General features: G+C 39.3%; 1 protein-coding gene across 1 annotated transcript; it reads right to left on the bottom strand.

Annotated features, from left to right (window-relative positions):
• Positions 1 to 4,495: 4,495 nt before the first annotated feature.
• LOC118241541 (UDP-glucuronosyltransferase 2C1-like) lies at positions 4,496 to 10,577 on the bottom strand. The gene is given in 7 exon segments (XM_035527067.1): positions 4,496 to 4,638; positions 4,641 to 4,780; positions 5,382 to 5,601; positions 5,693 to 5,780; positions 6,039 to 6,170; positions 6,829 to 6,977; positions 9,845 to 10,577. Coding segments are annotated over 7 exon segments (1,605 nt in total).
• Positions 10,578 to 12,199: the final 1,622 nt, after the last annotated feature.

The following is a 12,199-nucleotide window of genomic DNA, read 5'->3' on the forward strand; positions in this document are numbered from 1 at the left end:
GTTAGTAGTACTAAATTACACAATTCACCACTGAGAATAGTTGTAATGACACCAGTACCTTAACCTTTATATCCAGATTACTGTTATGTGTGCATGAAGTTGTTACTCATTATTTTAAGTTTAAACTCTGCACCCCCCCCCCCCCCAATTATCTATAATACAGTGTTTACAAGTTTTATATTTATCCGTATACTTAGTAATCCATTCCTGTTCAACTGTAGTCTAATGAGTGAAGTTAATAAATAAGTGCATTACAAAAACAGTATTGGCCATATGTCATGTGGTTAGGTGTAAGTAGGCACAGAGTACACCCTCCCAAAGGAGTAGCAAGAACATCTCCAGTGCATGGTTTATTTCACAATTATATAACATGTGACACCTGTTGGCCATCTCAACCAGCCACAGTCAACAAAATGATTAAAATAGCCCAGTAATAAGGTTTTGCATCTACAAGCATGTGTTCAATTCAGTTAAACTCAGGGTTAAGTGCATCAGTCTATATTAAAGCTAGATGATCAGGACTAGCAGAATTAGCAGGACTGATAAAGCTAACAGGGCTTGTTGAACAAGCAGTACTGACAGAATAAATGGAACTTCCCGTGTCTCTACTCCCTCTACATATACTTCCAGTGGCGGCTGGTCAAAAATATTCTAAATGGGGATATTTGTGACACTTTCAGCTTCAGCAAACATACCAATACAAACCACTAGTGCTCTGTGAAATATCCAGGAATTATTTAATTGGCATTAAAATCAACAGAATAAATGAGTTATCAGTAGCTGCAGCTATAATGTGCTCACATAGATGGTACATTATTTAAGAAGAGCTCATCTTGGATAAGTTCTCCAGAACCACCTCTAAAACACACGACTAAGATAGCTAATGTTAGCAAGCTAATATCTAAAATTAACTAGCTAGCTAGTGTTAACAAGTTAGGGAACACTAGCTAGTTCTATTTGCTAGAACAACCATCAAATTAGACAACTATAAAACTAGCTAGCGAACTAAGTTAACGATGGCTAGCAGTTAACTAACACTAGTGTAAACCTTGACTAGCTAGCTGGCCAGTCATCTTAGCAAGCAAGGTGTAGTTTCTCCACCAAAGTTCTCTTAAATTGACTTTAGAGAAGATATTTTATTGAATTTTGGATCGCCTGAAATACAATATCTTAAGTAACCGCGTTCTTGACTGTCAGTAACTTCAGACGTCCCTACTCCACCAATGACTAAACGTAGAAACTTCCTCTATCAGGAGGGGCAGCACCATAACACCCTTTATTGGCCAGCCGCCACTGTATGCCTCTTATCTCGTCCCCTACTTGGTAGGAGAACGCCATTACGGGTAAAGGTGACAGAGACAATTACAGTTAATACAATATTATATTATATGCACCGTATTATACGTGTCAGTTATATTCATTACATCTTCATATGTTATGGCCATTACATATTCCATTATTAGTATGCATACTGTTCATTTACGTTAATGTGTCTTTTCTCTTTCTCGTCGTAAGTTGGCTTCGTCTTGATTCCCCACGTCCAGGTTTGCCGTGGTTAAACCCTTGTCTGCAAAGGGACCTCTCAAGTACTGCGTCTTTTCCTATAAGATTCTTAAGTAAGTTTTTTTTAGTCACAGTAATATAATACAAGGATGGACTTGCAACGAGAGTGCAACAGAAACCGATATAACTTGAAATACTGAGGTGGGTATTGGCCCACGGTATCCTTAATGCCAATCACAGCCTCCTCAGGACAAATCGCCATTTGTTTGGGGCTCGAAAATTAGCTATTGATTACTATGTGTGTAACACTTTGTGTTAAAAGACATGATCCGAGTGGCTGGCTGATCGCCGCAGAATCTCAAAATATACCTGTCATGTCAAATATCTGGACCTGTTTGTGAGTCCAGATCCTGCAGTTTGCAGGTCCTGCGACAATGTTATGACTGGCAGTGAGGGTGGTGTCAAGCTTTAAAGGGAAAACAACAATGTCATTGTACATGTCATTTCTCGTGTGTTTCCCTGACAAAATATAGTTAGGAGACCATACAGACTTGTCAACTGGTGAAAGATCTTTTATTATGTGACCCTTATTGCCAATCAGTCATGTAGTGTGCAAACCACAACTTCAAGATTCCCATTTACAAGTTGTGCAGTGTGAATTGTACAATGATCTAACAGCTTTGAAAGTCAAGTAGTGTGTCCATGGCATAAGTTAGCCAGTTTGTTCAGTCTGCCACTTGAGTAGAGACTATCGGTCCCATCTCAAATGACGCCTAGCTCCTAATTAGAACACTATTTAAAAATGACAATTTCAATTAACAGTCATTGAATATTAAATTAGGACTTACACTATTCCTAAATATAAATTGCTTTAGACGTATCAGACGTATTATGCAATATTTGTTGGCGGTTTGGCCATTTTATGCACAACATAGGGCAGAGGAAGAAATTTGAGATGGTGCCATTAGTCTCTGCTCATCAGCTCTGTTTAAGACACGGAGATTCATTCAGGAAGTTAAATTTTAGGAGCGTGCTTTTTGTTGTTCAGAAATATTTGTCCTTATGGTTATTGTGACAAGAAACTAACGTTAGGAGGCTAAGCAGGATGTGGGGACGAGTAACAAACAAATATATTTATTTGTACACAACAAAGACATAGCGCGCAGGCTATCATTGTCCAACACCGACAACACAAACGCGTAAACGATAGACTTATATACATGTATGCTAATGACACAATGAGGAGCAGGTGTGAGACACAGGGAGGGTGTGGCCACTTTGACCAACAAAAACACACACACACAAACACACGCATGGAGGCGTTCAGGGGGAGGGGCCGTACCGTGACAGAAACGTGTGTGGGGAGCTGGGTGTTTTCACTTTGGAGTTGCTGTGATTGTAGTGGGCTGTTCTAGAAAAAAAAAAGTCCAGGTCTGAATTTAGTTCTGAGTCCAGCCCTGATATAATGATATATTGGTGAAATAGGCTTGGTGATGGAGCTCTGCGTCATGAGATGCCTTAATCTGATACAAGTAGCAATGCATGGAGTATGAAATCATTTTAAACATTTGGGACCAACATTTGTAACCTGTACAAATTTCACTATGACACAAATATAGTCAGATTTAAAATAGCCTTTACAATTTCAGTTTTTTATGGATGGATTACTGATGGATCTGAGCAATGCTGATCTGAGAGAAGAAGATCAAAAGGTACGACATGCAACTGAAGAATGACAGTCACTCTCTTCACACAACATTCCAGGTTGTCTACTATCCCCTTGTGGCTGTCTGATCTGTGTATAAGGCCTGAAACTTGCAGAAACTCAAACATGTGAATACTACAGTACATTTTATAATGCTGCCTGATTTATACTGCACATAATTGATTTTTCTCACAATGGTTATTGAGATAATAAAAAGAGTGTTTACAGAAAAATAGGTTTAAACATTAAATTAGAAATATTAATAAATAAAAATATATAAAATGATCCGTGTACAGAGCAGAGGCCTCTGCAGGCTTCTGCAAAGGATTCTGTGTAGGCTTCAGCAGACCTTTGTGTATGATGTATCATAAACAGGTACAGAAAACCAAACTTATGTTAGATAAAGTCATTTAAAAAAAAGAGAAGTCTTCTCTTGCAATGTAATGGTCAAAGCTCCAACTTGTATAGGTATTAAATATCAATTTGCATATATTGACTAATATATGGTTTGGATATAATGACGGCGATTTCAAAAACTAGTATGTAAATTAAGGCACTCTATGATTGATGGCAGAAAGATAAAGCCAAATCTGTCCTGGTACTATTATCAGGTGGATGTTATAGGTCAAACCAGTTAATGTTCAAAAATGTTATGTATATAAAAAGTATTATATGGTTAATTCATAACATTCATTCGATTGGGTTCTAAAGTTTCAAGAGTGTAGATGTGTTTGGGGAACTCTCTTGATTCACTACCTTGGGATAAGTGTCTCTTGACTTCCCCGGATCTGGCTACAGAGGACGGAGGGCATAGGGTAACTTGGAGGAGTTCAAACTTGACGGACTGGTCACTTTGAACCAGTTTCTAACAGAGAACAGATTAAAAAAATACCTTAAAATTGGAGACCATCAGTGAACAGGTAATCCCTGTTTGCCATGGTCACAGGACTAAACAGAAACTCTTGGGAGAGGATATATAAAAAGTGTTTCACTTGCTGGAGGAAATCTATCTGATCCATGTATCTGGGGCAAATCCCTGGCACGTAAAAAAGTGATGTTGGCAGCTGTCTACAGAGGTGCTCCACAGCATTTCCAAATGGGAAATCAGGACTTCAAACTGTTCTTTACTCCATTCTCCAGTAGGTGTCCACATGCAAGCAACTGCAGTGGGTCAAACTGACAACTACTGCATTTATCATGTACATTAACAGCATTTTAGGCTCCCAGCACAGGAAGGATTATCCGAAATTACTACTTATACTAATATAGTGATACACACTAACTTAGTCACTCTTTCTTGCCCTTTCTTGTTGTGGTCTTTCTTAAACATTTACGGAAGAGCCCACTGCATGTTTTCACAAAGATGAAAATGACCAGTGCAGTTATGGAGAGTAAAAAGGCAGCCACGTCCAGGCAGTAGTACTGGTACAGGTGAGGTTATGGGCTTCTACCCTCAGGTGCTTGGCCCCCTTGTTCCGCATCACATACTCGATCCAGAAGACAGCCTGGTCCAGGGGCTTCATAGGTTGGTCATGGTGGATCCGGGAAAGTCTCATTATGTTCTTTTTGTACCTGAGTGAAGAAATGAAATCGATTCTGGAATATAAAATTTCTGAAAATTTGGGCTTGAAAAAGCACATTCCAAGAGCATGAAAACTAAGATTGCTGAAATTGTCTACCAGTGTCAGAATCAGTAGTTTTATATGAATGGAAAAATACATGAAATAAATTATATATTAAAATATGATGATGACTACACAATGAAAATTGAGATGAAAGAGGATAGAAGTGTGAAAAGCAGATGAGTAATTTGTATAAATACTTAGAAACACCACACAAAATTAAATACTAATATTAAAGACGACATAAGAATTTTGAGGTTCACTTCAGCAGACAGACTGAGAACCAATTTTACATCATTATGCATAAGATAAGGAAATATTTTAGTGTTTTGTAGGGAATAGCTTTCATAGTTTGGAATTATTTGCATTTCCTACATAATGCTTTTAAAATTTTAGATCTTGACCACAAAGCTCATCTCACTGGTATCTGGGATGAGAGATTTTCTTAAATGAAAACAGAGGTGCTACAGATCCAGTTGGGTAATCTTACACATAAAGGGTCATTATATCTTAAATGACATACATGTATGCATATTACAATATGAACTCACGATGGATTGTGTATAACATCAGTGAGAGCCTCCTTCAGGTCTTTGGACTCCATTTTGTTGAAGTCAAGCATTACAGCTGCTCCCTTTGTTCTCATGTGGTTCATGTTATCTGGCTGATCAACAAACAGTGGTAAACCCACCATTGGGACTCCATGGTAAATAGCTTCATACAGCCCATTAGTCCCCCCATGGGTGATGAAGGCCTTGGTTTTAGGATGTCCTATTGAATGTAAGCCATTAGTACATGATGTAGACTATTTACTACAACAAACTGTTGTAGGCTATACACATAAAACAAAACCTAGTTATACCTAGTAAGTCATTCTGGGGAATCCAGTCATACAGTCTTGTATTAGGAGTGAGAGTATCTGGCTTATCTCCTGTGTATCTCCACAAGACCTGTAATTACATACAAAATTAGGGGCAATGAACAATACGATGAAGCTAATCGAGTACCCATGGCAGAGCAATGAAACAAAATTGAATGCGACTTGTCACATCTTTCCCAGGAATTATAGAACTGCCATGGCTCAGATCCACTGGACTTCTGTTTCCAAAGTCAATCTTCACTGCATCTAGATGATAATGCAGAACTCAAAAGACAGCTGAAATTGGAATAAATGGAGACACAAACAGTTTAACAGTGCAAACTGAGACCTTTTGAGGGATCTGCCCAAGTGCTGAGGCGATGGTGTTGGCTCTCTCTTTGGTGAGATTCTTTATCATGGAGCCCAGTGACAACACCACAATGCCATCATCCCCTGAGGTCTGAACAAATTCTTCCAGCTCCTACAAAACTAAAATGACAGCTTATTTTCACAGGTTCCACTTAAATTACAGCAAACAATATTTTGTATTCTTGATCTTCTTTTAAATTTGTAATTTCACAGCATGGGTTGGTTTTGTTTGTTTTGGTCCACCTAATTCTTGTCAATAACAGGTTTGACTATTAATTAGTTTCAAACCATTTCTGTGGGGGCGATGGGTATGGTTATTAATGAAAAATTTCTGTGCTTGATTTTTGGTTGAGAGGGGTTATTTTTCATAACCCTGTCATAGCCTGGCACCCTTGTAAAGGACTGACGTTTGTTGTCTCATCAGAACTCCAGGGACCTTTGCCCATTTGTTTGATGCACAAGTCTATGGGTATTGTTAAAACCTGTAGAACAGGAATGTGCTAAACCTTTATGTTCTAGGTTTTTAGGAATTTTCTTAGGGATTGCTTGACTGCTTAGTATTTCTTAATGTTTAACCCAAGGCTGAAATCCACCAATGCATGATGATGATAATAATGAGGAACTGCTGCCTATTTGTGTGTTAAAGGTCTGTATGTGAAAGATGTGTAGTAAAGGTCAGGTCCTATTCCTAAAGGGATTGTTTGACTGTTTGTTAATCCTTAATGTTTAACCCGGTGCTGAAAACAACCCATACACGATGATCATCTTACTTTAGGCAGAGGCTTTGCAGGCTTGCAGTGCAGCCCACCCACAAACTTGAAGTTTGGCAAGGATGGTCGTGGATAATCAAAGTCCCAATAGGTTCTGATCAGCCAGATGTCAGCCTTTCCTATTCTCTCACACAGGGTTGTGGGTTTGCCTGTGAAGTACAGCAGCAAAGGTGTAAGTGAATGAAAACTTCATGATGATCACTTTCATCTAAATTCTGTTCTTAATTCTGTTCATTTTCATGTTTGTATAAATGAAGTGCATTTTTCTTTCCCTCCCCCAAAGTATGTTGGAAAATAGTAGGGAATGATCCTAACCCAATAAAAATGAGTTTATATCCACACATACATTCACAAATAATTATGTTGTAAAAACGCAGGGACAGTGGTTCTAAATTATCCAATATTTTTGTGTAAATTTATGCTTATTAAGTGTACATTTTGTCCTTTCAAACATGTCCCTGCACACCATTACAGAATGGTGTGCATTATTGAATGTTGTGGATCATATAGAATGATGTCAAGGTGCGTCTCCATTTACAGCATTTAGTTGACGCTTTTATGCAAAGTGACTTACAATTCTGAGTGAATGTTACTTGCTCAACTGAGGGTTAAGGGGCCCAAAAGTGGTAACCTGGCAGTGGTGGGCTTGGACTGGCAGCCTTCCGATTACAAATCGAGTACCTTAACCACTTAGCTACCACTGCCCAATTTACAGATGGAGCATCCCATTGCATACTGTCTCAAGGTAACTTGTAAATCCAAACAGTATATTCAAAATTAAGGACAATTTCCAAAATCTGGTTGCAGATTTTAAAAACACAGCATTCAAAAGGCTTCTTTTGGTGATGATGCAATGTGTACAGGAACAGAATACTGATTCTGATTGACAAACTCCTACACAATTGTGCACATATTGTGCCAGTGAGTTTATTCACCTCTAAGTACCAGAACTTTGCCATTGAGAGTCATTTCAGACCTGCTCAGCAGCAAATTGTAATGTCAAAGGGTCTGCCAAAATGCCTTCTTGTCAACATGCTCTTTTTTTTAATTCACAGACAGCAGTCAGAATGGGATTAAATCTAAGTAGGAAATTGGGAGAAAATAACCAAAAGGCAGAAACATAAGGAGGGTAACATTTCAAAAGCACAAATTACCTCCAAGAAGGCACAACAAAACTACGTCCAGCTGTCTTACAACACAATTAAACATTAACTAATTTAAAGTCTGCAGTGTATGGAATCATGGGACTCCTAGCCTTTCCTTCCCCACTTGCTCTCTTTCTCAGGGGTGGACATGTCCCAGCCCTCCTGAAGGGTGAGCTGTCTCTGGTGACTCACCCAGCCCCAAACACAGTATCTGGAGTGAATGTGTGGCTTACACTGCAGCCTCTGCGCAGCACTCTCTTATTCTGCCTACCACCCTTGTTGTCTCCAGTGCCACAGAGTGCTCACTTCTCTACAGCAAGCACCCCCATTCCTTTCAGGACAAGCATGGAGCAATGACAGCAGAATCAACAATCCTCTCAACTGCCTCTGCTACTCCCTGTACTTTCCACCTTCTCCCTGGTCTCATCTTCGGTACTAACAAGGGAGCCTTGCCACCACACAGCTTTTTAACTGCCATGGCAACTTCATTCACTGATATGGAATTTGAGTCACCTTCAGTTTCAGGCATTGCCTCTTAATATAAGGACATGTTTACCCAAGTTGAGGTGTTCTTCAGTGTTCCTTTCACTGTTCAACAATATTCCCAGTAGAGGTTAGCACTTCCCCACCTTTACTCAGTACAGTATAGGTAACATCACTTCTTCCTCTCCTGAGGAGTCGTACAGTGTGGGTCTTTCTCCATGACCTCTCCAAGTTCCTCCCAACAACAAGCTTTTGCCTCAACAACTGCTTTAGTTACAGCCCTTCTGGACCTCTGACACCTCTCAGTTGAATCTGGAAATCTCTCTGAAAGCATTTTTCAACTTCATAGCTTTCTAGCATGTTCTAAAATTGCCACCATAATAGGCAACAAGAGATAACTGTTTCCAATTTAGTCATCACTCATTGTATATTTAGGTTTAGTGGTTTACTGTTTGTAAGTTGTTAAGTCTAACTGGGAATCTACTCATTTTTCTAAGCTTTTCTTGTTTGCATTGCTGATTGTTTTGCCTCTCATTGTTGATTGATGTTCTCTGTTTGGATTACTCTTTACTTAAGCCAGTTTGGGTGCATTTGCCATGTTCATCTAATTAACTGTTTTTGAACCATGTCTAGATTACTACTGGTTTTGGATATAAGACTGTATTTGTTTGCCAATATTATTAAACCTAGTTCAACTCAGTTTGCTAAACCTGCTCTTGACTCTGTTTCTGAATCTACTTGTGACAGAAGACTTTACCTCCACATGATGTCCTCTAAATCCCTTGATTGATTTATTGATATTTTGTTGATTTTTAAAAATTGTTATTGCAATGCTCTTTGTATTCTTCCATCAACAGTAAGGCGCTTAGTATGTGCAAAGTGCTTGAATGGACTGTTATGAAAACCTGTGGCCTAAATGAAAGTTGAAAATAAAAACATATACATGCATAAAAACACTAAGTGATAGATCATCATTTACCTATGACTTACATTTGCATTTATGGGATTTGGCCGATGCCCTTATCCAGAGCATCTTTGGTAAATATGTAACTCCATTTTGCTATGGTCACATGGCTCAACATCATCTTGAGAGTTGATATGAACAATAATTCTCTGGATGAAATCATTTGATCTGAGTTCCTGAGGCTATCCCATGGCACAAAGGAGGGCGGTGACGGGAAACTCCCCAAATTCATAAAGAACCTATACTGTATCTGGGTAGGTGATTGCCAACTAGCATGAAAACATACTCCCAAAACACACTACAAGGTTTTAAACTGTAAAGTGGTAGGGGCAATTTCGATTTTTGTAACAGACATAAAATCTGAAATAAAAAGAAGTCCATACCAAGAAACATTTTAAATGGCAGAAGAGTGATCATCACTTACCCATGATCTCGGTATATATAGAATCCCATTTTATTTTAGCTACAAAACTAAACAGAAGATCTTGGGAGAAGATATATAAAAAGTTTTTCACTCTCTGGAGGAAACCCATGTGATCCGTGTACTTGATGCCAACCCCTGGCACATAAGAGGGTGGTGCTGGTAGCTGTCCACAGAGTCGCTCTGCAGCACTTCCAAATGAGAACCTCAGACTGATGATAAATGGCAGGTTCAACTTCTGTGCCAGCAGTTCTCCACACATAGTCATGGGGTCTGTCAGAAGAACATCAATCTTTTCCTTACTCCACTTCTCTAGGAGATCTCCATGTGCAAAGAGCTTCCTGCACAGTATCGTTTTATGTTCCATGGTCACATCAGTCAGCTCCTTGAGCTTTAGAGATGCCTGGAGAATGTTATCTTTGGGCAGATCGTATGTCCAGTACCTTCGAAATCTGTACATGATGTCAATGATATGCTGCTTGGTGTAAGGTACCTGTATTACCTCCACATTGTAGCCCGGATGCTCAGTTGTCTTTACAGATGGTGTAGCACTGTGGGTAACAACAGTCACACTGTGTCCTCTGGATATTAGTTCATCTATGATGACTTTGATGTTGAGCCAGTGGCTGAATTCCCCTGGCCAGACGAGGATCTTCCCTGCTGTCACATCCAGTGGAGCCTGGGCCACAGTGAGCAGGAGCAATATACTGAGAGCAGTTCTCCCACATTCAGACATGGCTATAGTGTGACCAGGTATCTCTGAACACGGAGTAAACTTTAGAGGCAGCATGTGGCTCACTGACCAATGAGAGGTCAGCAGTCCTAAATTACACTATCCACCATTGAGAAGTGTCATATAACCACTAACACCTTGACTGCATTATCCAGATTAGTGTCATGTGTGCTTGAAGTTTTTACCCTTATCATTTTAAGTTTAAACTCTTTACTCCAGATTCTCTATAACCCAATACATTCAGTTTTTTAATTTATCACTACTTGTCACATAATGAACTAATCTGTTCCTCTTCAACATTAGTCATGTAAGGAGTGGAGTTAGAAAATGAGTGCATTAGAAAAACAGTACTAGGCATTACTGTGTTAACCTCATAGACCTCCATTTTGACTGATAAATCTGCTAATGATATGACTCATATTAGATCCTGGCATGCCTTGAGCAACAGATCAGCAATACAGATCTGATCAGTGCAAATTTGACCAATGCATATCTGAGCAATACATTTTTAAGCTCAGTGCCTTATCAATATCTTATCAAAGAACAAGAAAAGGTCCAACACTACTTTTATTGCATGTTCAGTTATACATGCGCAGAACACCCTACTAAATCAACAAATAAAAGTTATATTAAAATTGTATTTTGTTCAAAGCAAAACATATAATATTTAGATAAACACATTAATGTTGCCTGCTGAAAAGACAAAGAAAAATTGTTAATGAAAAAGCTTTACCAGCATTATTAAATCTGATTTTCTATTGAGTTTGCTAAACCTGCTCTTGAATCTGCTTTTGAATCTACTTGTGACAGAAGACTTTGCCTCCACATGGGGTCAGCAGGTTCAAGCAACACGCCTGAAGTGATTCCATCACTGTGTGGCCAACACCACCAATTTCTGTCACTGGAAAACATTAAGGAATTATCCTTGCAAACCCAATAGCTGACTGTGCCTGGCCCCTCATTTTTTCCATCAACAATAATGTATTTAGTAGGTGCAAAGTGCTTGAATGGGCTAATGCTGTTTGGAAACAGAGCTTAGAGGACACAATGAATGATTCACCACTCTGTGAATAATCGATTCAACAAATGTTGAATGATTCACCAGTCAGTGTTTCTACCTTGTTAGATACTGGAGCCTTTCTGTCTTTAGGCATCCAGCGCAAGGTCTCTGCTTATCAGCCATGACATGGCAGCTTGACCGCTAGCTGGTCGCGCGAGGTCATCTGCTCCCTGTTCTTGTCTCCTTTACCCCTCCCTTTCTCTTTCTCTCTCTCTAAGCACAGAAGTGGCTCATGGCAGGCACAGGAACAGCTTGTGGCTCGTTTATGCAGAGAACATCTAATCTTTACTAACCTTGTCTTTTTACTTTCTATGCAGACCCTTAGAACATGCCTCACTTTTCCCAGTCATCCTGTAGATTTAGATAGTAGATATAGGACACATATATACTCTGTGCTTTCCTCAATAAAGTGGAACTCTCTTGATTCACTACCTTGGTGTCAGTGTCTCTTGACTTCACTGGATTGATCTGGCTACAGAGGACGGAGGGCATAGGGTAACTTGGAGGAGATCGAACCTGAAGGACTGGTCACTTTGAATCAGTTTCTAACATACCTGCCACACTT

This window comes from Electrophorus electricus, chromosome 6, assembly GCF_013358815.1.
Source record: "Electrophorus electricus isolate fEleEle1 chromosome 6, fEleEle1.pri, whole genome shotgun sequence".
NCBI classification, from domain to species: domain Eukaryota; kingdom Metazoa; phylum Chordata; class Actinopteri; order Gymnotiformes; family Gymnotidae; genus Electrophorus; species Electrophorus electricus.